Source organism: Neolamprologus multifasciatus, chromosome 2 (assembly GCF_963576455.1).
Source record: "Neolamprologus multifasciatus chromosome 2, fNeoMul1.2, whole genome shotgun sequence".
Lineage (NCBI taxonomy): Eukaryota > Metazoa > Chordata > Actinopteri > Cichliformes > Cichlidae > Neolamprologus > Neolamprologus multifasciatus.
The window spans coordinates 1,043,803-1,069,790 of NC_140440.1; the positions used below are offsets into that span (position 1 = coordinate 1,043,803).

Below are 25,988 nucleotides of genomic sequence, written 5' to 3' on the forward strand. Positions count from 1 at the left end.
CAAAATTCAAAACTGGAACAAAGTCGCAGGCTAACATTAATATTTATCGAAATATATTTATTCCTCCAGATATAAGAATGAATCTTTTCTTATGGACTCAAACACGTTTTGCTGAAAAACTGAATATGGAACAAGCAAAGCTTAATACTAAACAATATATATATTAGCTGTATAATACCAGTAGGCCAGCTCTGATAGTAATTTGGTGTGGCTTCGTGGGCCAAATGTAATTAGGCTGCGGGCCTGCAGGACCAACAGTTGGCGTTGCTTCACCTGCAGTCGGAGCAGCAGACCGCGGCTCTGGGGCAGCTGCTGGGGAATGCGGCCGCGCCGGCGCCCGCCCCTCCTCTGTCGGTGACGTTGCACCGGATGAGGGATGGGGAGGCCTCATCCGGTGCCTGCTGGTTTTCATCGAGGCTTTCCAGGCCACGGCGGTGGCCTGTCGCTGGCCGGAGGAGGAATAGGCCACCCGGCTGCTGCCGCTTCTGTCGGGCAAGGCCCAGACGGCGGCGCTGAGCCTGCCCCCCGGCTCGCGGGGGGTGTTTGAGGATGTGTGCCGGTCGGTGCTGGATCGTTTGGGTCTCTCCCCAGAGGATTACCGCCGTCAATTCCGGGCCAGCAGGATGACGGGAGGGGAGCGGCCGTTTGCGTGGGCTCGACAGCTGGAGGATGTGGCAGCGAGGTGGCTGCGACCGGGCCCCTCGGCTGGGGAGGCCCGGATGCTGAATATGGTCGTCCTCGAGCAGTTCGTGGGGGGCCTGCCCGAGGCAACGGCTCGTTGGGTCCGCTGCCACCGCCCGGCGGATTTGACGGCGGCGGTTACGCTGGCGGAGGACCATCTGGTGGCCAACCCGGCACCCAGCCGTGAGGAGCCGCGGCGGAGCACCCGTATTCCGCCGCCCAGGCCACCGGCGGCGGCGTCACAGCGGAGGGACGGCAGCCCTGTGGGAACGGAGCAGGCAGCGGGGTGGAGCCCCAGGAACCCGTTCCGGCCGCTGCTTCCCGCTGGAAACCCGGCGGCCGCCGAGGTTCCCCCGGACCCATGGGGAGCCGCACAGACGCCGGGGCCGGACTGCTGGAAGTGTGGGCGGCAGGGGCACCTGCGCCGAGAATGTCTGCTCATGGAGGTGGGGCAGGTGTTCCGTGTTGCCGGAGCTCCAGCGCCCGCCCAGGAGGGACGTACCGCGTGCCGGTAAGGTGTCAAGGGGGTATTCGCCATGCTTTGATGGACACGGGCTGCACGCAGACCCTGGTCCACCAAAGTTTGGTTCGCCCCGGGGCATTGTTGGAGGCTAACTGGGTGGAGGTTAAATGTGTGCATGGGGATATTCACAAGTACCCGGTAGTGTCACTGTTGCTGAAATTCAGGGGCAAAACGCATAGAGTGAAGGCGGCGGTTAGCCTGCGCCTGTCGCATCCCCTTATTTTGGGTACGAATTGGCCGGGGTTCCACAGTTTACTGGGGCAGTACGCGGGGATGCGATCACGGTCTGTAAATTTATGTAACGTTTGCGCGGCGCTCAGCGGTGACGCGGGGTCGACCGACACTGACTCTGGGGAGGAGGAGGTGGCGGGGACTTCCACGGAAGCCCCGCTGCCTCCCGTTGTGCACCCCACGGAAGATTTTCCACTAGAGCAGTCTCGGGACGACACCCTACGCTCAGCCTATGACCAAGTGATGGAAATTGATGGTCGCTTGGTGCGCCCTGATGCTGCGCGAACTTACCCTCATTTCCAATTGCGGAACGATCGGCTTTATCGAGTGAGCCGCGACACTCACACTGATGAGATTCGCACACAGTTGTTGGTGCCGCAAAGCCGCTGGGAAACGGTTTTCCAGGTGGGTCATTCGAATCCCATGGCAGGGCATTTGGGTGGTGAGAAAACTCTGGAGCGCATAATGGCCCGATTTTATTGGCCGGGCATTTGGGCCGATGTGCGCCGCTGGTGTGCGTCGTGCCCAGAATGCCAGCTGGTTAACCAGCCGGCCACTGATGGAGATCCCGTTTGAGCATATTGGCATGGATCTCATCGGGCCATTTCACCGGAGTGCACGCGGCTATCGTTTTGTGCTGGTCCTGGTGGACTACGCAACGCGATACCCGGAAGCAGTGCCGCTGCGCACAATTTCAGCGAAGAGCATGGCACAGGCACTGTTTCAGGTCATCTCCCGAGTCGGTATTCCGAAAGAAATACTGACTGACCAGGGCACGTCGTTCATGTCACGCACATTGCGGGAACTGTACGAATTACTGGGTATTAAATCTATTCGGACCAGCGTCTACCACCCTCAGACTGACGGGCTGGTGGAGAGGCTGAATAAGACTTTAAAATCCATGATTCGAAAAGTTCATTCGCGAGGATGAACGCAATTGGGATCGCTGGTTAGACCCTCTGTTGTTTGCAGTGCGGGAGGTGCCCCAGGCCTCCACGGGATTTTCTCCCTTTGAGCTGTTGTACGGCAGAAAGCCGCGGGGGGTGCTCGACCTGATTAAAGAAAACTGGGAGGAAGGTCCGAGCCCAGCGAAAAGTGAAATTCAGTACGTGCTGGACCTGCGAGCAAAGCTGCACACACTGGGGAGGCTCTCACGGGAGAATTTGCTCCAGGCCCAGCAGCGGCAGCAACGCCTGTACAACAGAGGGGCGAAACTTAGGCAATTTTCACCGGGTGATAAAGTGCTTGTGTTACTTCCTTCTTCCAGCTCTAAATTACTCGCCAAGTGGCAAGGACCCTTCGTGGTCACACGGCGAGTGGGGGACGTTGATTATGAGGTGGTACGGTCGGACAGGGGCGGAGCCATGCAGATTTACCACATCAACCTCCTCAAAGCCTGGAGGGAGGCGGAGACCGCTTCTCTGATGAGCCTGGTAAAAGAGAGAGATGAGTTGGGGCCGGAGGCGCCAAAATCTAACATCCCCGCCTCCCTCCATTGTAGTGACCATCTCACACAGGCCCAGAGGGCGGATTTTGCCGCATTGCAACAGCGCTTTGCCGACGTGTTCTCCCCCTTGCCCGGCCGTACTTCTCTCATAGAGCACCATTTTGAGACACAGCCTGGCGTGACGGTGCGTTCACGGCCCTACAGGCTGCCGGAACATAAGAGGCAAATTGTTTTCCGGGAATTGACGGAAATGCTGAGGTTGGGAGTAATAGAAGAATCACACAGTGCTTGGTGTAGCCCCATCGTTCTTGTGGTGAAGAAGGATGGGTCTATACGGTTCTGTGTCGATTATCGCAGAGTGAATGAGGTGTCACGTTTTGATGCTTATCCCATGCTCCGGGTCGACGAGCTCCTGGACCGGTTGGGCACCGCTTGCTTTTTCACGACACTGGATTTAACCAAGGGCTACTGGCAGATTCCCTTGTCTGCAGAGTCCAAGGAAAAGACGGCCTTCTCCACTCCGTATGGGTTGTACCAATTCGTTACGCTTCCGTTCGGCTTGTTCGGGGCCCCTGCCACTTTTCAGCGCCTCATGGACCGGGTGCTGCGGCCCCACACTGCCTATGTTGCCGCCTATCTAGACGACGTCATCATTTACAGTGACACATGGGCGGAGCATGTGCGGCATGTGGCCGAGGTGCTGGAGTTCCTGAGGCAGGCAGGGCTCACGGCCAACCCGAAGAAGTGTGCGGTTGGACGGAGGGAGGTACAGTATTTGGGGTACCACTTGGGGGGCGGGCAGGTGCGACCTCAAGTGGATAAGACGGCGGCAATTGCATCCTGCCCGCGTCCCAAGACGAAAAAAGAGGTGAGACGGTTTCTTGGGCTGGCCGGTTATTACCGGCGGTTCGTACCAGGGTTCGCGGACTTGACCAGCCCTCTAACTGATCTCACCCGCAAGGGTGCCCCTAATCTGGTCCAGTGGACGGAGCGGTGCCAGGCGGCGTTTGTGCAGGTGAAGCGGGCTCTCTGTGGAGAGCTGCTGCTGTTCACACCTAATTTCTCCCTCCCTTTTTGTCTGCAGACTGACGCCTCGAACAGAGGGCTGGGGGCCATTTTGTCCCAGCAGGTAGGAGGAGTTGACTGGCCGGTCGTCTACATCAGCCGGAAGCTGACGGACCGCGAGTCACGGTATAGCACCGTGGAGAAGGAGTGCCTGGCAATCCGGTGGGCGGTCGACTCCCTTCGCTACTACCTCCTGGGCCGCTCGTTCACCCTCTGCTCAGACCACGCCCTGCTGCAGTGGCTCCACCGCATGAAGGATGCCAACGCCCGGATCACTCAGTGGTATCTGGCTCTGCAGCCCTTTAAATTCAAGGTGATCCATAGGCCGGGTGCGCAGATGGTCGTGGCCGATTTCCTCTCCCGCTCGCGGGGGGGGGAGTAGGTTCGGCCGGATGGGCCCCGGCCTCAGTCGGGCGGTGGGGATGTGTGGCGTGGGTGTGGTCTCTGGCCAGCTGCAGAGGAGGGGTGACACAGTGAGCTCCCGGGGCGGCGCAGGGGCGGGGTGAACAGGTGTGCTGGGATCTGGCATTGATTGTGTGTCTTTATATGTTGGCAGTGACAGTAGGAGGGGGAGCGGACGTGACAGCAGAGAGAGAGCGGGAGTGCCTGTGTCAATGAAACCACAACATCAAATAAAAGTTCTGCTGTCAATATATTCGCTCCAGCATATGTTTATTGGGTCCAACACTACATACAGTGGGGCAAAAAAGTATTTAGTCAGCCACCGATTGTGCAAGTTCCCCCACTTAAAATGATGACAGAGGTCAGTAATTTGCACCAGAGGTACACTTCAACTGTGAGAGACAGAATGTGAAAAAAAAATCCATGAATTCACATGGTAGGATTTGTAAAGAATTTATTCGTAAATCAGGGTGGAAAATAAGTATTTGGTCAATAACAAAAATACAACTCAATACTTTGTAACATAACCTTTGTTGGCAATAACAGAGGTCAAACGTTTACTATAGGTCTTTACCAGGTTTGCACACACAGTAGCTGGTATTTTGGCCCATTCCTCCATGCAGATCTTCTCAAGAGCAGTGATGTTTTGGGGCTGTCGCCGAGCAACACGGACTTTCAACTCCCGGCACAGATTTTCTATGGGGTTGAGGTCTGGAGACTGGCTAGGCCACTCCAGGACTTTCAAATGCTTCTTACGGAGCCACTCCTTTGTTGCCCGGGCGGTGTGTTTTGGATCATTGTCATGTTGGAAGACCCAGCCTCGTTTCATCTTCAAAGTTCTCACTGATGGAAGGAGGTTTTGGCTCAAAATCTCACGATACTTGGCCCCATTCATTCTGTCCTTAACACGGATCAGTCGTCCTGTCCCCTTGGCAGAAAAACAGCCCCATAGCATGATGTTTCCACACTTCACACTAGGTATGGTGTTCTTGGGATGCAACTCAGTATTCTTCTTCCTCCAAACACGACGAGTTGAGTTTATACCAAAAAGTTCTACTTTGGTTTCATCTGACCACATGACATTCTCCCAATCCTCTGCTGTATCATCCATGTGCTCTCTGGCAAACTTCAGACGGGCCTGAACATGCACTGGCTTCAGCAGCGGAACACGTCTGGCACTGCGGGATTTGATTCCCTGCCGTTGTAGTGTGTTACTGATGGTGACCTTTGTTACTTTGGTCCCAGCTCTCTGCAGGTCATTCACCAGGTCCCCCCGTGTGGTTCTGGGATCTTTGCTCACCGTTCTCATGATCATTTTGACCCCACGGGATGAGATCTTGCGTGGAGCCCCAGATCGAGGGAGATTATCAGTGGTCTTGTATGTCTTCCATTTTCTGATGATTGCTCCCACAGTTGATTTTTTCACACCAAGCTGCTTGCCTATTGTAGATTCACTCTTCCCAGTCTGGTGCAGGTCTACAATTCTTTTCCTGGTGTCCTTCGAAAGCTCTTTGGTCTTGGCCATGGCGGAGTTTGGAGTCTGACTGGTTGAGGCTGTGGACAGGTGTCTTTTATACAGATGATGAGGTCAAACAGGTGCCATTCATACAGGTAACGAGTGGGGGACAGAAAAGCTTCTTACAGAAGACGTTACAGGTCTGTGAGAGCCAGGGATATTCCTTGTTTGAGGTGACCAAATACTTATTTTCCACCCTGATTTACGAATAAATTCTTTACAAATCCTACCATGTGAATTCATGGATTTTTTTTTCACATTCTGTCTCTCACAGTTGAAGTGTACCTCTGGTGCAAATTACTGACCTCTGTCATCATTTTAAGTGGGGGTACTTGCACAATCGGTGGCTGACTAAATACTTTTTTGCCCCACTGTATATGTTTTATATATATTCTGTGGTAACAATGTGGCAAGACCTGTGTAGATTTTGAAACAATCTACACATCTACACATGTCATACCCATCAAAGTTAATGTGTGCCTAATGGATTAACTTTGTAGATACAAGGCAATTGAAAAGACTGTGGCTAATGTGTTAATGTGAAACACAAACAAAATTTCAAATGTGAACTACCAACAGAGGAACAAGATCTTTTGTCTTTGCTTATGGAATGCTGTCATGTCACTCTGAGCACTCTTTGGGATCACCTACATTTTGCATGGATATTATACCTCTTTTTCTTTAACCTGATTTTTATCTACATGCTAAGCAACGGCTGTGAGTGAGTGGTGAATCTTACTGATAAGACCTGCCATCACCCTTTTTTGTTCCAATGGGGACCATAATTTACAAAGTGAACATAATCTTATGTCAATAAGACTGCTACTTAGGGCCTATCTCAGCTGACAGTGCAAAAAGAAGAGCACATCCATGACATGCTGCCAGTCCATCACAAGACTATTAGAAAATTAGTGATGTCACTCATTATCATATTCACACCTACAGTTCATTCACAGTCATTTATCACTTAACAAGCATGTCTCTGGGCTGTGGGCAGAAGCCCAGATGAGCCCAGGGGAATTGCTGGGTCCAGAGTTTGAACCTTATTGCTAACCACTGTGGTGCCAGGTAACACTCTCAGAATGGAAACCATTTCTGGGGAGCTCTGTATTGTTTATTAATACTTTAACATTCGTAGTATGTTTCTGGACTGGAAGCTAGAATCCTCTCTTTTATATGGTTTGTGTTCTCAAGCTAAACAAATACATTCCAAACATTCTAATACAGGGAGATTAAAGAAATACAAGTCAACAGATTTTCTAGATCAGAGGTTTTGACAGGACGGACTTGTGTTATATCTATTCATCTGTATGTGTACAACATATTAGAGGTAGGTTTAAAGCTAACCAGCCATCCATCCATCCATCCATCTTCATCTGCTTTATCCGAGGCCGGGTCGCGGGGGCAGCAGCCTAAGCAAAGAGGCCCAGACCTCCCTCTCCCCAGCTACCTCCTCCAGCTTATCCGGGGGAACACCAAGGCGTTCCCGTAGCAATGGGCCAGACACCCCATACTCCCGCAACACCTCCCACAGGACACCCCGAGGGACAAGGTCGAAGGCCTTCTCCAAGTCCACAAAACACATGTAGACTGGTTGGGCAAACTTCCATGCACCCTCAAGTATTCTCGAGAGGATAAAGAGCTGGTCCAGTGTTCCGCGACCAGGACGAAAACGGCATTGTTCCTCCTGTATCCGAGGTTTGACTAGCGGACGAACTCTCCTTTCCAGCACCCTGGCATAGACTTGGCGGAAATTGGCGGGTCATTCCCCTCATCCCCAGACTCTGCTTCCTCCTCGGAAGACGTGTCAGTGGGATTAAGGAGGTCCTCGAAGTATTCCTTCCACCGCCTGACAATTTTCTCAGTCGACCTTAGCAGCGCTCCGCCAGCACTATACACAGTGCAGGTAGAGCACCGCTTTCCACTCCTGAGACGCCTGACGGTTTGCCAGAATCTCTTCGAGGCAGTCCGAAAGTCTTTTTCCATGGCCTCTCCAAACTCCTCCCACACCCAAGTTTTTGCTTCAGCCACTGCCCGAGCCGCATTCCGCTTGGCCTGTCGATACCTGTCGGCTGCCTCCGGAGTCCCACAGGCTAACCAACTCCGATAGGACTCCTTCTTCAGCCTGGTGGCTCCCTTCACCTCTGGTGTCCACCATTTGGTTCGGGGATTACCACCACAGCAGGCACCAACCACCTTGCGGCCGCAGCTCAATGCAGCAGCTTCGGCAATGGAGACGCTGAACATGGTCCATTCGGACTCAATGTCCCCAGTCTCCCTCGGAATGCTGTTGAAGCTCTGCCGGAGGTGTGCGTTGAAGATCTCGCGGACTGGGGCCTCTGCTAGTTGTTCCCAGCACACCCTCACTACGCGTTTAGGTGCACCAGGTCTGTCCAGCGTCCTCCCCCGCCACCTGATCCAACTCACCACCAGGTGGTGATCAGTTGACAGCTCAGCCCCTCTCTTTACCCGAGTGTCCAGAACATATGGTCGCAGGTCTGGTGATACGATTACAAAATCGATCATCGACCTGCGGCCTAGAGCGTCCTGGTGCCATTTGCAAAATCAAATCAAATATTCAGATAAAAAAAAATAGTAGTACAGCAGACACACACACATGTGTATATATATATATATATATATATATATATATATATATATATATATATATATATATATTAGGGGTGCAACGATACTCGTATCGAAATTGAACCGTTCGATACAGTGCTTTCGGTTCGGTACGCATATGTATCGAAAAATATACATTTTTAAATTTATTTTATCAACTTTTCTTCTGATGATGCTGTCTGTGTTGAGCGCTCAGTGAATCTGCGCTCGACTACTCCGCCTAGGCTGCATTCAACTACTCTGCCTAGGCTGCACTGTCGAGTACAGATCCACTGAGCTCCACCCACATGCATTCAATCAAGCTAGCGAGACAGAAGCTAAGCTCATTGCAACATGGCAACTGCCTCAATGCCTCCCGAAGTTGAACCTCCTCCACCGTCATTGAAATCTGGCGTTTGGAACTTTTTTGGCTTTCGTGTGAAGTATGACCCTGATGGTAAGCGCGTTGTGGACAAAACTACAACAGTATGTCGGATGTGCCACGCCATGGAGTCATTTAGACAGCCGTTAGCGCATGATTCTAAGAGGGCAAAAGAAATCGACAGGGCAATTGCTACTTTTATTGCTGTCGACATGCGACCCTTTTCTGTTGTAGAAAACACGGGGTTTCAGGAAATGCTTACTTGAGCCCCGTTACAGTATTCCTTCATGAACCCATTTCACCGATATCGCAGTTCCTGCTTTGTACAAGAAGACAAAAGCTAAATTAGAGACGGCAGTGTCAGCAGCACCCGCTGTTGCTCTGACCTCAGATGGCTGGACGTCAAGAGCTACACAGAGCTACCTCACTGTCACCGCACATTACATTGATCCGGAATGGCAGATGAAAAACTGTGTTTTGCAAACACGCCTGGTCGAAAGTCACGCCACTGACGACTTAGCCAAAGGTCTCTCTGAAGCTGTGGAAGACTGGAAGTTAGTGCGACCAAATGTGACAATACCTGTAACTACTGACAATGCTAAGAACATAGTTAATGCTGTCACAGCTGCTGGGCTGGGGCCACAAATCGGATGTTTTGCACATACAATTAATATAGCTGCTCAGAAAGGAATGGCAGTGCAGAAGGTTTCCCATCTCCTAGCAAAGATGAGAAGAATTGTCTCCTTCTTTCACAGAAGCACAACAGGATGCAATGTGTTTAAGAAAAAACAGCAACTGCTGCAGCTTAGTGAAAAAAAACTGATTCAAGATGTTCCAACTAGGTGGAACTCCTCTCATGATATGATGGAAAGATACCTTGAACAGCAAGCTGCAGTGTATGCTGCTATGGCCAACAATACTGTGAAGAAGAGTATGAAGAACATTCAGAATCTAACTCAGGAAGAACATGCACTGGCTGAAAATCTTGTTACAGTCATGAAAACCCTAAAAACTGTGACAGTCATGATGTGTGAAGCGTCATCTCCAACAGCATCCATGATCCTGCCACTTAAAATTAACATCCTGAACTCTATGGCGCAGTCTGGTGATGACAGCCCAGCAGTGAGAGAAGTAAAAAAAACCATCAGGGAGGACCTGGAGAAGAGATACGCTGATCCTGCCCTTCAGAATTACCTACACAAGTGCACAGCTTTAGATCTTCGATTCAAGTCCCCGCGACACTTGGATGATGTCACTCAGCTGAGAGTCTATGGAGCACTCACCACAGAACTTGTCTTGAGCATTGAACAAGTAGGTATTCTTTTTTTTATTTTTGAAATTTTATTTAGCTACTGCTTGATTTATAAATATTATTTAAACAAATACAACTAACAGTTTGGTTGTTTATATTTCCTCAGGACCAAGCCGCAGGCACCACAGAAACTGCGACCTCCGCAGAGACTCAAGCAGCAAACTCTTCAGATTCACCATCAGCATCTCCACCAGAGAAAAAGTCAGCCATGAAGGAGTTGTTTGGAGAACTGTTCATGTCACAGGAGCCAAGGACCAGGTCTGCAGCCGAAGTGGCAGAGGAGGAAATTAACTTGTACAGGTTAGCAGACTGCATTCCCACAGATGATAACCCACTGAGATGGTGGAAGGAACATCACAGCTTGTACCCTCATCTTTCCAAGTTGGCACAGTGTTACTTGGTTGTACCTGGAACCTCTGTCCCAAGTGAGAGGGTGTTTTCCACAGCAGGTGACATTGTCACAGCAAGCAGATCTGTACTGTCAGCAGAACATGTGGACATCCTAATTTTTCTGAAGAAGAACATGGAAATTGAGTAAACTATGTTTTGGTTTGTATTTAACAGGACCTTTTATTTAAGTTGTTTATGCTGTATATGCAGCTAACTGCTAGCACTCCAGAAGATGAGTGTTAGGGGTGGTCCATCAGAGAGTGGTTCATTTTATGGGGACCTGATATGTTCAATATGCTCCTGAGAATTTACCCCAGAAGAAGGGTATAGCATAGCTTTTATTTTGGAAAAGGACATTTCTCTGAAATAAACTCGTTTCCAAACTCTTTTATTCTTTTATTATTTTGTTGTTTCAGCAACATTTCATTTAAAAACTGTATTTTTGAGTTAAAATAAATATTTATAATCTTAATAAATTACAAATTAAAAAAGGCCTGAACATTTTTTTTGTATCGAAAAAATATCGAACCGTGACACCAAAGTACCGAACCGAACCGAACCGTGAATTTTGTGTATCGTTGCACCCCTAATATATATATATATATATATATATATATATATATATATATATATATATATATATATATATATATTAATTAGTGCTGTCAATAGATTAGAAAATTAACTAATTAATCACACAATTTTCTGTAATTAATCGCAATAACTTGATCAATAGCCTGGTTGCAATTACATTTTTTTTCAACTTTATATTTAAGCTTGTAACAGACACGCAACATAATTAAGTAAATGCAGAATAAACACAAAGAATGTTAAATGCTTAAATTCAAAGAGAATTTGAATAGTTTTCGTCAATCTTTTAACACAGGTTCTCTCCTGTGAAATACAACTTTTTAAAAACCTACATACTAATACGTAAGTATACACTAATATAGAATATATTAGTGCTGTCAAACAATTAAAATGTTTAATCAGATCCATCACAGGGTTACAGGATCAACATGTTTATTGACCATCTTGAACATTCATGTTAACAAAAAACTCTTTAAACATTTATCCAATCTCTCTGTCACTCTTGGGGAGGCACTTCAAGTCCTTGATATGAGGAACCAAAGCTCTGTAACGTCCGTGTTCTCAACAATATTAACAGGTCTGCCGTTTGTTGCAACAAACGGCAGACCTGTTAATATTGCTAACCCTAACCCACTTGGCATTGTATCAGTCAATATGTCCGAGGTAGACTTACTGAGCCCCCGATGCTCCGTGAGTGGTTTGTCGCAAGCTGGGTGACACGTTAGCCAAAGTCCTAGCAGCATCTCCGACTAACACATGCTTCGCGTCAATGTGATATTTTAAGCTGGAAGTGCTTCGGTGAAAAGAAAAATCCTTCTTGCACAATGTGCATAATACTTTATGTCGGTCGACTGTTCCGTCTTGTTATTTTAATATTCAAATTTCCCATCGAGAGGGCCAATGTGCGTTTATCATCTTCCATATTGAGTTGATTGGTTCAGCTGCCCGTCACTACCAGATTAACTGCCCATTTGCGCATGTGCGAAGGTAACTGTACTTGGACAAACTGCCCGAAATGCGTTGAGGGAAACATTTCAGGGATTTTGAGTCATTCTGCACTCCAGATGTGTTAATTATGTTAAAATTTTTAATCGCATTGACTATGATGGCGGATTAATTTGCGTTAACACATTAATTTTGACAGCACTAATATAACTCTGTTCACAGCAATAAAAGACAAGTACATTCATCCTCACCAAAAACAATAAATGTGGTGAGGGTGCTGCTACTGTATATCTATTGAATACATTTTTATAACTTGCGAGTGTGTGTTTGTGTGAGTGAGAGAGACAGACAGTGACAGGGGGCCCTAATATAGAGTGACGTTGGGAAGAGGCTGAAAGAAATCCCACCATCATAGAGAATCCCTGAGGTTTCATTGACTGATGGGTGTCTGAAAAACACATACACATGGATGTGTAAACACACACACACACAGAGGCAGACAGAGAGAGAGAGAGTCACGACATGCTGCAGATTATTATTTATCCAGTTTGTACTCCAGTGAGGCTGTCAAAAGTGTCAGATTGATTACTTGCTGGCAGTCTGACAGTGTGCGCATGTGTGTGGGACTTTTTCTTAACGGTCACATTTCAAAGCATTTGAAAGTCAAGAGGAATAAGTCACATTTGAAGTGACTTCAGGATAGCTAATAGATCAATCAACCAATTGATGAGTCAATAGATCAATCAACAACAGAAAAAGTGCTTTATGAGAAGAGACAAAATTTTAAAAACTAGCACTTTTTAGACAGTATTAAAAAAACATACAAAACACACAAAGGGTATGACCAAAACCAGCTATTCTTAGATTAAATGTTTGCTGCCTCAAGATACAGCTTTTATTTCTGGAAGTCTGCCGTGATGACAGCTACAATATCAAATACTGGGACAGGCAGATAATGTTAATCATTTTGCACATGCACTTAGAAAACCCTGTATCCTTTGAGGACTGAGATATACTCCTTCTATCTGACAAATTTCAAATCCTCCAAGGATCACAACCCTAACCATAACTAACCCTATGCAATTAAAATATAGAATGCCTGCTTTTATTAAATAATTTCCCCCTAACCTTGGCAGTAACAAAAACAAAAAACACACCAATACCAACAACAGTGGTAGTTTTCTCTGATCCCCTCCCAGTCAGACTAGACGTGACATGCTTAGCCACATGCTCTCCTTATATGTCTGGCTGCCTCAGAAGGATCCAAAAAAGATGTGGGCTTTATAAATTTTTGGGAAAGTTTCTGGGAAAAAAGTAGTCTTGTTAGGAAAACTGGTATCCATCTCACTTCGGATAGAGTAGCTCTAATTTCTAGAAATCTGTCCAAATGTATTAAGTCCCAGAAAACATGTCTATCCAGAGGACCAGGAAGCAGAGTTGCAGTCTTACACGGCTTTCTGCAGCTTCTCAAATCCCATTATCCCCCATAAACCCATAGAGACTATATCTGCTCCCATACCATCGAACAATAGCAAAAAATTACTTACGCATAAACACAAACACACACACACACACACACACACACACACACACACACACACAAAGAACAGTTCCACCAAAAGAATAAAGCAGTTAAATGCGGATTTTATATCAATACGTGTCTGTCTTCTAAGTCCCTGTTTGTAAATGTTTTCATAATTAATCAACATATTGTTCTGTCTTACAGAAACGTGGTCACAGCAGGATAATTGTGTCACACACTGAGTCACATCAACTGGCAGAATTCTTGAAGCACAGGCCGAGGAGGGGGAGAGGCAGAAATTTTCCACTCCAGCTTATTAATCAACCAAAGACCCAGACAGACTTTTAATTCATATGAAAGCCTGGCTGTTAGCTTTTTCCAACGTGGCTGGAAAAAAAACAACACAAAAAATTTGTTGTTGTTGATCATCTGGGAATTACTCAGTTTCTCTGATTTAGTACTTAGTTCACACAAAATGATTTTAGTGGATGATTGTAACATTGATAATGATGCTTAAAATGACAGCCCCAACTCTGCTATTAACTTTGTTTTCTTCTGGTGGGAGGTCACACATATAAATGCACACATTTGATTAATGTGATATTGGGTCATAACAATTTATAATAATTGATTAGACTGCAGTGGGGAATACATTTCATTACAATATATGTCTTTCTGAAAGTGATGTAACTAAAGTAATTCTTCCACTGTTAGCTTTTTCAATGCCATGTAGCAACACAGTGCAGACAGCTATCCATAGAAGTTAATTATCTTGTTAATAGTTCTGAATGTGTATAATTCTGGATACTGTGGCTCCTCTGAAAAAGAAAGCCTCAAATCAGAAGTATTTGATTCCTTAGTATAACTCTCAAATACGCAACACAGGGGTCACTAGAGGATCGTAGGTTCTCAGCTGATGAATTCTCATTTTCATTAGTTGGCCAGAGACATTTACACCAGTGGTCGGCTGTAGGTCATTTTCAATATGGCTGAAAATGGTTATCAGAGTGACACACCTAGAGATACACATATACACACATAGAAAGGGGAGAAAAGAAAGAGCACCAGAGAGATAAAAAGAATAAAAGGAGTGCCAGCAGAGGAAGACCATGATTTAAGGACCTTCTGCAGCCCTGTCCAGCTGTTCTAGAATAACTGTCTGTCTCCTGAAATCTACTCCACATTCTTCAATTCAATTCAATTCAATTTTATTTATATAGCGCCAAATCACAACAAATGTCGCCTCAAGGCGCTTCATAGATACAGAGAAAAGCCCAACAATCATATGACCCCCTATGAGCAAGCACTTTGGCGACAGTGGGAAGGAAAAACTCCCTTTTAACAGGAAGAAACCTCCGGCAGAACCAGGCTCAGGGAGGGGCAAAGTCTTGCTATCTCCCAGCACAGTCTTGAGACTGTGCTGGGAGATACAGCAAACCTTTACCTATAATAGGTATGCGTTACCTTATACCTATAATAGACCCATTTTTGTAATATATCTATATATCTATTTTATTGCTAATATATATTTTGTGATATATCTATATTATGGCTAAAGCACTTTCTGGGTGGATGCAAACTGCATTTCTTTGCCTTGTACTTGTGACATGTGCAATGACAATGAAGTTGAATTCTATTCTTTTCTATTCTTCTGGGAATGACACAATGTGACATTCTGAAGGAATTCCCTGTGCAAGCCTCATGCTACCAGTGGTGACATTAATCCTATCCAAATACAAATTTAAAACATGACCAGTAAAGATGAGGAGAGAAAATAATTGTCAGTGGACTACACTTAGTTAACATTCACCTTTTTAGGGTTAATTTGATATCTGCCCCTTCATATAGAATTATCACAAATTAGACATATGCAATAGAAATTCCTTTATAACATAAGAATTGTTCATCCAAAATGCATATAAGAGACCTGAAATGTAATATCTTCCAATTTCTGCACTGTAGAAATTGCAATCTATTTCCAAGGGGTTTGCTGGTGAAAGGCAGATGTTAATAGGTTAAATATATTCAGTGCAGTTTGTAATTCATGTCATCATGTATTGATGTCTCCCTTCTTGTAGGCTCCAGAATTGATTTTGGCTGAAAAGGACAGACTATTACCTAGCTTTAACTTTCTTTTTCTATTGCTGCTTCTCATTAAATGCAGTGCCACATTGCTGTGTTTGTTGTCAGCTGCAGAACTTACATTGTGCACCAAATGTTTGGCTCTGAAGTCAACAGACAGTACAGCAATTACAATGAAAGCTTTTGCATTGCTGACAGAAATTAAAAGAAACTGCTAACAACACAGCAGATTGCAAAGTACACATTTCACTGGGCATTTTGTAGCAATGGATGTGTTTTTTTTTAGTTTTCTCACTCCTCTTTCTACTGTGGAATTGTCTGTTTGCACTGTCAGACCAGTATATGAATGCACAGAAGTGATAGACAATAAAGATGCAATAGTGCACATGCAAAAAGCTATTTAAGAATCTTCTCTCACACACACACACACACACACACACACACACACACACACACACATATATATATATATATATATATATATATATATATGACTACACCCATATTGCATTACTGAGTTTCTTCTGAATGCATTCAATGGGAGGGGTCAATGCAGCAACCTACATCTACCAACTTGTATTTAAATGTACATTAAGGCAAATGCAGGCAAACTGCCTAGACATTTAGATTTGGGTGTGGTCGTGGGGTTAAATTAGTCTACAGCCATGGTTAGGTAAGTGGTTAAAAAAGGAGTGCCAACCCTTTTTTATAGATGATCTTGTGATGATTTCTGTAGATTCTGAACTGAAATACTCCAGTGTGGTGGGGCGTGGCTTGCGGTGCCGTGCAGGGAGGGCGGACGCACCTGCACGGCATCCTTAATCACGTCCACCAAGTTTAAAACACGGGGACTCAGGTGTGTGTGGTGTGTGGTGTCGGAAATAAAATGTCTGAAAACGCTGATCCCTGGACCCGCCGTGCCTTATTCCTGCCACAGTGGTGCCGAAACCCAGGAGGCGGCATGGCGGGTCCTTACCGGAGCCAGGGAAGGGAGGAGCTGGCCCAGATGGTGGCCGAAATAGCGGCCACCCAGCGGAAGCAGGCGGCGGAGGTGCGTCACCAACAGGAAGAGCTGCAGAAGGAGAGCGAACGCCACCTGGGGAAGATGGCGGAGCTGGCAGCGCTGCTCCAGGCCTGGGCGACATCGACGCCGCTACCCCCACCGGGGTATACTGACGGTGGTAAAGCGGCGGAGGCACCTCGGTAGCCGGAGGTGGTGGACGAGTCACGCGGGGGTCCGAGCCTGCCGGAGGAGGAGGAACAGCCGGGTGAAGGGCTGCTCCTGCTGGGAGCGGTGGAGGAGCCGCTCCAATCGGAGGCGGAGGACGAGGCGGGGGAGGGTCTGCGCCGGCTGGAGGGAGAGGAGCCGCGGGTGGTGACGGAGGAGCCACGCGAGGGGCTGCTTGAGGCGGCGGCAGCGGAGGCGGCGCCCAAGGAGCCGCTCGAGGCGGCGGCAGCGGAGGCGGCGCCCGAGGAGCCGCTCCAGCCGGGAGAGGCAGCGGCGGAGGCGGCGCCCGAGGAGCCGCTCCAGCCGGGAGAGGCAGCGGCGGAGGCGGCGCCCGAGGAGCCGCTCCAGCCGGGAGAGGCAGCGGCGGAGGCGGCGCCCGAGTAGCCCGTGCAAGGGGAGTCCGCGCCACCGAAGCCCAAGGTCGGCGGGCGGAGCAGAGCGGCCTCGCCTCCACCAGAGGCCGGTGTGTGGTGTGGTTCGGCGTGCTGGATGCCTGCCCAGCCGCCCATGAGCCCCGGCTCAAGGTCACGCCGGCTGCGCCGCTGCTTGCCACATGGGTGGCCTCCGGTCCATCTCCGGGGCGGCCATTGGATACGTGGGCGACCCCCGGACTCACCTCATCACCGGCGCCGCTGGATAAGTGGACGGCTACCAGAATAGACACCTCCCTCTCGCTAGGCCAGGGCCCGGGGGTGCCGACGGTCCGGGCTGATCCCCTCTCCCGCTCGTGGTGGGGGGAGTAGGTTCGGCCGGATGGCTCCCCGGCCTCAGTCGGGCGATGGGGGTATGTGGTGGGGCGTGGCTTGCGGTGCCGTGCAGGGAGGGCGGACGCACCTGCACGGCATCCTTAATCACGTCCACCAAGTTTAAAACACGGGGACTCAGGTGTGTGTGGTGTGTGGTGTCGGAAATAAAATGTCTGAAAACGCTGATCCCTGGACCCGCCGTGCCTTATTCCTGCCACATCCAGTCTTAAACAAAAAGATGTGCTGACCAATAACATTTCATGTTACCCAAAAAATTGATTCCAATAATGTTGATCTCTGGCTTTTCTTCTATTGCCATTGTATTTGTGATTTTGACCAAAGACTTATCTTAATGATCAATCATCTTTCACAAGATGGCTCTAGAGTTGGCAGTTTGTCTTGTCATCAGAAGGTTCCGGTTCGAGCCCTGGCAGTCTCGGTCCTTGGGCAAGACACTTTACCCATTGCCTACTGGTGGTGGACAGAGGGCCTGGTGGCACCAGTGTTGGGCAGCCTCGCCTCTGTCAGTGCGCCCCAGGGCAGCTGTGGCTACAATGTAGCTTGCCATCACCAGTGTGTGTGGGTGAATGACTGAATGTAGTGTAAAGTGCTTTGGGGTCCTTAGGGACTAAGTAAAGCACTATACAAATACAGGCCATTTACAACTGAACTTGTACAGGTGGCATGCTGGAATTCACTGAGCTTCTGGAAGTGACCCATTCGTTCACAAATGTTTGTAGAAGCAGTTCATTTTTATATACCTGTGGTGACTGGAACACCTGAGTTCAATGATTCGGATGGCTGAGTGGATACTTTTGGCAATATAGTGTAGCTCACACAATAACATTTCCATTCCATGAACACAATCTTAAAAAAATAGCTGTTTTGTCAGTTAGTGTTCTTGCTGCAGGCTTGTATACTCACACACACACGCACGCGCGCACACACACACACACACACACACACACACACACACACACACACTTTCTTGTCTTTTTGTAACACTTCATGGTTGAGCAGGCAGATTTTCTTTTTAGAGTTAGCCAAATATACCCCCAGCTATGACAACAGAATCAAATCAAAAAGTTGCCAGATCCATAAATAAATGTGTGTACGTGGCGCCACAGACTTTGGTCACCAGGGTTGAATTTCTCAGTGTGTTCAAATTTATTTTAGCAAGAACAAGGTACTAGTGCATGTGGGTTTTTTTATGCAATAAAATGGTATGAATTTGATTCTTGATTCCTTCATTGGGGATTTCACAACTTAGCACAGAGTTTGAACTCGCATATTGTCTCTACTTGGCAAGTACAGACTTCTGAGGACAGAGCTCACAGTTTTCGGCTTCACTGTTTGCTTTTCTCACTTTTTACCATCAAGATTAATATTTGCAATGAAAATTGATAGACTTAATTACCCATGTTCTCTTACAATATGTAATTTTATAAGCATTCTGGCAAGATGCTCAGCTATAAAACACCCATTAATGTAAAATTATTTTGAAAGAACACAAGCGACTGATTTGGAAAAAGGTAATGAACCATACACCATTACATTAACCTTCCTCTCGTGTTAGGGTCGGCACCGACCCATTTTAAATTTCAAATGCATAAAAAAAATCACAAACATTTGTTTATTGTATCAAGACTTTTTGTCTTTGTCAGGAACCTCTATTTCTACAAAATAAAACAAAAAAAATAATTTTCACTAAATTATAAAATGCCCTAGTTGAAATTATGACCTTTGTGTTGTTAGGGTCGGTTTCGACCCAGGTATAATATTATGAGTATAAAGCAATAATTAAAGCCAAAATTGAAATCATAAGTGCACTGTCAGCTAAAACATTGACAGCAAGCTCCTCTCCTAATCATATGAGCTTTAGGGGATTCTTATTTTTGCGTGTTTTTTGCAGTATACCTGCACAAAAACAAAACAAAATAAAGACGGGACATGTCAAGACATGTGAGGTGAATTCACTCATTTGAGTGGCCATTTGACTTCCAGAGTGCACATTTACAATTTGCAGCATACAAAAATGAGAAGAAGATTCACAGTGAGCCAAGTTCTGCATCATATTTTTGGTGAAAATGAAGGAGAGGACACAGAGCAGCATAGCAATTCAGATGGGCAGGTTTCTAGGAGGAAGACAATGTGGACTATCATCCAGAAGACACAGACACTTCTGATCATTTTCTGGGCAACGATGTCACTTCACACATTTGATATCATTTTGATTCAGGAGTCCTCAGATTTGACAACAGAGAGACCAGACCGAGGTCTGACAAGCTTGCTCCCATCAGGGATGTCTGGGAGAGATGGGTGCGGCTTCTTCCCCTGATGTTCATCCCAGGGCCAGAGGTGACAGTGGATGAACGTCTTGTCCACTTTTCTAGGAAAATGTCCCTACCGGCAATACATACCCAGTAAGCCAGGGAAATACGGCAGAAAAAACTGGGAAGCCTGTGATGCAAAAACCAACTATGGCTAGAATGTACAGATTTTCACAGTCAAAGCTGTGAGTGGCACCCCTGAGAAGAAACAATGAAAATGTGTGGTCCTCGATATGACCACTGGACTGCAGGATCACAATATCAGCTGTAATATTTTATTTTATTTTTTACCAGATATGACCTCGGACAAGAACTTCACAAAGGGAACTTCACAAAGGTGTAGCTGTATCATTGGGAAGTGATAAAAAGCCAATATTACCCACGACTATAACCAAAAGAAAGGAGGAGTGGACTTTTTCTTTTTTTCAGTTTATATTAAAGGTCTACTGCTAAAAAACAACAATTTTTTTTTTGTCTTTTCTTGATGTAAATATCTATGGGTCGAAATTGACCCGTAACACCATAGATGTCATTTTAGTAATTAATCTTAAAATGAAAAAAATCAATAAAACATATTTATTTAAGAGATGTGTCCTATACCCCTCAGTAATAGTCAGGTAACACAAAAACCTTTTATTTATTAATATGATTCTCTTGAGATTAATTTTACAATTTATTTTAATTAATCAACAGACTGTTCAGCTAATATCTGCTAAAAATATTACACAACTCTCATGCCTTGTTGCAGAAAACCTGCCACAGATCAAGTGTTTTTGTGTGTGCTTTTTCTAAATATTATAATCATTATAGTAAACTCTCCATAATTTTGAACCCACAGCTGGTGTTTAATGTCAAAATAATATAACATATTTAAACATCAATAGATAAAAACAAGCAAGAGCAAACACTGAAATGAACCAAACATCACCAGTGGGATATCGCCCAAGTGAATTATATCTCATGTTTATCCTCCACAGAGAGGTGAGAGTTAGCAGGAGTTTTGAATACAGTGTGTTTGGAGCAGAATGTCATTGGATATCTTGAGCTCTGAGTCATGTATTTGCCCCCTTCCTGGCTTTGTCAGTCCACAGAGTATTTTCCCGGAAGTCTTTGAGACCATCATCTGAGACCTTTTATCATTTATTTATTTTGTTTTAGAACTCATGGTGGTCCATAGTTTACTGCCTACATTTTGGCAATTTGTTTGTGTGATTGTGGATATGAGAGCTTTCCAAACAACACAATATCAGAAACAATCCTGATACGCAAGACTAATAAATAAATAAGAAAGGGGTTTTCCCCCCAGTCTGTTGGAGCACCTCTTCTTTTTGACCTGAAAGGACTAATTTGTCTAGTTTGAAAAGCATTTTCTGTGAATATATCTGTAAACAGAATGCGAAGAAGTAACTACAAAGATGTTATGCTCAGTCTGCCAGTCTATTGAAGCGATATAAACCTATGCTTAAAAAGGGCTAGGTCAGTGTGAGGGTGAAGTCCATTAACCGCTCTCTCTTTTGAGGTCAACATCCTGAAGGCCCGATTCATGGAGTGCACACATGATTACGGCCTAATGATGTTCACCTGAAAGGAGTTCTCCAATTATCCAGCTAGTGGGTGAAACCATCAGATTAGAGCTGAGGGTGGGAGTGGGCTGAATCTTTAGTTTGATTTGATTTAGTTAGTTCGTATATTATTTAACTGGGTGATGTGTTTGTATTCAGATATATATGAGGCATGTTAAAACAACCGCAGTATTTCACTTTATATGTTTTTTGTAGCTGGACTGTGTCGGGGGAAATCTTTTAAATTTTATTGGTGGTGGTATGACCGGCATCTATTTAAGGAGGTTTTTTTTGGGGTTTTTTTTTTTTTTTTGGAGAGGCTGGGTTGTTCATCTTTAGATGTGTTGCTGGTGAGAGTGTTAAACCTCTGTACGTGTAAAGGAAATATAATAAGATCTCTGGAACACAACTGAAGACTTACGTGGTTGTTTTTTCCCATCTGGTCCCCTTCGCATTACCTTGCGACTGCTACAGTCAGGTAGGGTATACACTGAACCAAAAAATCCTCATGTCCAAACAACAATATAAATCGTTTGTTCCTACCTGTAAATGCAAGAGCGTTTCCAAAAAGAGCGACCCAACAGGTCAGTAAGAAAAGGACACCTGATATGTGGGGATTTATTAATGCTTTTATCAAGTAAAGAAAGATTAAGGTTAACCAATGATATGAATAACTATTTCAAGCTGCAGTGCATCATAAATTGAAAATATATTTAAACATAACTTGGTATTAGAACATTGTTAGTAGCTAGCTAAAGCTGGCATTTAAAAATTAGAACAATTTTTACACTCTCGAGTCATTTGTAAGACAACGAGGAACTTTGTTTGTATGCGTGCTGTGGTTAAGGTGAGAAGATGGTGAAAGAGGGAATAATTGTCTGCAAATGATAATCATGATCTGCCTTCATATTCACCATGCATCACAGAGTTTTATCCTTTGAGTTTCAATTAACTAAAAACAAAACTGGATTTCATTAGAGCGAAAGAGAAGAAAACCTCCCTTCATGTCACTTTCTCACCTGCTATGTCTCTGGATCTCTCATCTCCTCTCTCCTGACATTATAATGAAGCAGCAGGGTCCTTGTTATTACAACTCATTACAAAAAGATATTTGCACTGCAGTTTGTTCTAATTCACCTCATGGAGTTGGGAACTTTGGCGAGTGAGACTGAGACTCTGCTTTTGTTCGCTGTCTGTGAAAATAATGACAGTAACATTAGAATTTCATCTTAATAAAAGTGCAGCTTTAAGCTTTACAGTGGGTATGCTGCTTGTTGCTCTACAGCAAGGTCTCATTGCACTAGAGTTTCCACGAAGGCACAGCTTGAAACTAAAGTTGTGATCAACAATATGATTCGAAATAAATAATTTTTATTCTTCTGTTGTAACTGCACTTAACCGTATCCCAACAGTGTGACTCATGTGTTTTTTAGTCACAGCAAAACTGATCAATTAGACAGAGCGGAACCGGACTGACCAGCATATTCTCCTCCCAGGCATAAAATGATGTCCATGAGGAAAAAGCCACCTACACTTCCGTGTTACACACAAGATGTCCTGTGGTGTTTGATCCCTTGAAACACCAACCATGGACATGCTGGTAGTGACAGAGTCTACAGGATTTTGAAGGGGCGGCTAAGTCTGTGAGCTATAAGACATTTTTGTATCCTGCTGAGACCTTTAAGTTTTGTTCAGGATACTGGTTAGATCAGGGGTTGGGGTACTTGGTTGTAAGGTATAAAATACATATAGAGTTCTATTCATCTTGGAACTTTCTAATATAACTCTAAAAAGTATGTTAGCTCTTCTGTGCAGTGGGATTGGGTAGTTGTAAGACTAATTTTCATCCAGTAGGAGGAATGCAGTGTCAACTACTTACCATGAGCACATGCACAGAGAAAACCTTGTGTTCCTCTTCCTATCCTCAGTTTAGATAGTGCTTTATTCCTTCATTTTTTTGACTTCACTTTGGTGAAAACTAAACCGAAAAACAGATTCATTACAAAAAGCTTGATTTTTGCTCCTTATATCCACATCTTGTATACTGTAATAGTGATACACCCAGAAACATAGTAGCAATGTCTGGTTTATGTCACGTGACTCGCATGCGCATGACATGTTTGTATGCCCAGTTTGTTCAAGATTCCTTTGACACCTGGAAACATGCAACATAGGGTTCAATTGAAGTTGAAAGTATGGATATAATCTTTAATTTTTTTTTATACACATGCACGGACATTGAGCAAAGGCAGCATAAAAAAAATTTAAGGAAGAAAAATCTGGTATCAGTTATGTGCTTGATAATACTGTGATCAGATATTTTCTATACCACTATGATATAACAAATCCTTCACATTAGATATTTAATTCATGGATGATCCCACCACACCACTATAAGGTAGGATATATATTTCCAACTGAAACACTCCACTACTGTAAAGCTGTTTAGTCAAATCTGATCGCACATGTGCACAACCTGACATATCGCCTTAAAAAGTTAATTTTGTGCTTTGCAATGTGAGGGAAAATCTGTATCAAAGCGACAGAGGGAAACAACTTTAATTGCATGGCTGCTTCGTAATCACAACTTCATCATCACTATGGACATTTCACAGCCTCACTTCAGGACCTGGCTCGCCATTTGTCATATTACTAAACCCAGGCAAGTTATTGGCAAAATACCCAGCCAATTATTCACATAGATGCATATTTCACTCCATCTTGCATAATCCCGAGTTACGTTTCCATTTGCACATTAAGACAAACAAGCATATTTGGTAATAACCTGAGTTATAATTTCACACCCAATCTCTCACTAGACAAGGGATGATGGAGATGCAAAGAGGATCAAAGACATGCATTAAAAACAAAGCAAACAGCTCATCGAATAGCACAAGTGTTCTCTGTGATGGAGCCAGCAGACAGATGGATTTTCATAAAGCACATCCCTGTGAATTGACCCTAAAGCTAATAACACAAACTGCATTTTTTCCCCTCTCAGAAATCTTTGCCATGAATCAGAAAGATAGCATAAGAGGACACAGGGGAAAAAAAACTGAGTATAATTTTCAAACGAGCTTTGATCAATAACCTGATGAACTGAAGAGCAGATCATTATGAACTGTGTAAAGAGCAGGATAGAAACTCTTAGCCTCTTCAACTTGTTTAGGATTGGAGTTAGGTGATATTTTATTGAAGTGGTAGATTTGAACGTGTTTCACATCAGTCTTTTTATTACGTGTTTTTCACCTTCACAGCTCTGTATAATGTCCCTTTAAAGCTGATTGAATACTTGTGTTTAAGTAATTGTGCAAACAATTTGTCTGATGGAATATCACAGAAACATTCTTGCTTTGAAGTGTGCCAATCCACCATTCCAACAGTAGCTGTGGTGATCCTTTCAGAACATTTGCATCAATGATGCTGTGTCATGTATTTGCTGTGTGGCAGGCAGGGTGAGGACCCAAACACAGGACTCACAACATGGGAGGTTAACTGAAAGCGGCAGCTTCATTGCTGGAAAATTCACAAAAACAAAAAACTAAACAAAAACCCTGAACATGGGAACTAAAGACTGAAGCAGTGGAAAACTAGAACTGAAGCTGACCACAAGAAAACTAACTGGGGAGACAAAGAGACAAGACATAACAGAAATGTCTTGGAGACAAGACATAACAGAAACCTAAGTCCTTGGAACTAAGAATAAACACAAGCAGAAAACCAGAAATGACAATCTAAGAATATAAATACACCAATAAACACAAAACACTGGGTCAGATCCAGCACCATGACATGCAGAGGAGATTTTCAGAAACATTGACCCAGTAATTTAAAGGCTTGGTGTGGAAAATCTCATGGTTTTCCAATGTGTGAAACACAATTACTACCAAGTCCTGACAATGAGGACTGACTATTTCCATGGGTGTGTATTTCGTGACTCAAACTGTACTGCATCACAGGTTGCCTAAATACTTATTGCTGTGCAATTCCCATGGGTTGAAGCAGACATTATTGTTATTATTTTTGGAATATCTGAACAAAGAAATGGTGTTTGCACCTCAAGCTACATTGAATTCTAATTTCATTTGGCAGTTAATCAACCCTGTTCCACTGCCGATTTCCCTCTGCTTGTCACCTTGTCCTAATGGCATCACTGCTTAGAAACTAATGAGTGTCTAACAACTCACACTCCACAGTTCCACACGTCCTGCATTCATCCAGTTTACCCAACTGGCAGTGCGACAGAACACCAACACTGTTTCTTTTTTGAGTTGTGACAATGGCCAACCCTCTCACTGCTCCCTCCTTTCCTCTCCTATCTCATTCACACGTGCACAAACACATGCATGGTCCTTCATTGCCTGCTGCTCAGCTGGTTCTGATCACAGCTTCAGTCATGCAGTGTCAGTAGCATGCTGGTTATGCA

At 45.1% G+C, this 25,988-nt stretch overlaps 1 protein-coding gene across 1 annotated transcript; it reads left to right on the top strand.

The window, feature by feature from the left end:
- The first annotated feature begins 9,119 nt into the window (after nucleotides 1–9,119).
- On the top strand, nucleotides 9,120–11,179 carry LOC146523793 (E3 SUMO-protein ligase ZBED1-like). Its single transcript, XM_085173308.1, has 2 exons — nucleotides 9,120–10,165; nucleotides 10,273–11,179. Exons 1-2 carry the CDS (start codon nucleotides 9,317–9,319, stop codon nucleotides 10,702–10,704), a joined length of 1,281 nt encoding a protein of 426 aa, XP_085029434.1. The 5' UTR covers nucleotides 9,120–9,316; the 3' UTR covers nucleotides 10,705–11,179.
- Nucleotides 11,180–25,988: the final 14,809 nt, after the last annotated feature.

Bases quoted from the DNA above. Each gene is read 5' to 3' on its own strand.
- LOC146523793 (XM_085173308.1), top strand. From the start codon at position 9,317: ATGAAAAACTGTGTTTTGCAAACACGCCTGGTCGAAAGTCACGCCACT. The intron at 10,166-10,272 runs GTAGGTATTCTT...ATATTTCCTCAG, and splicing joins TTGTCTTGAGCATTGAACAA to GACCAAGCCGCAGGCACCAC.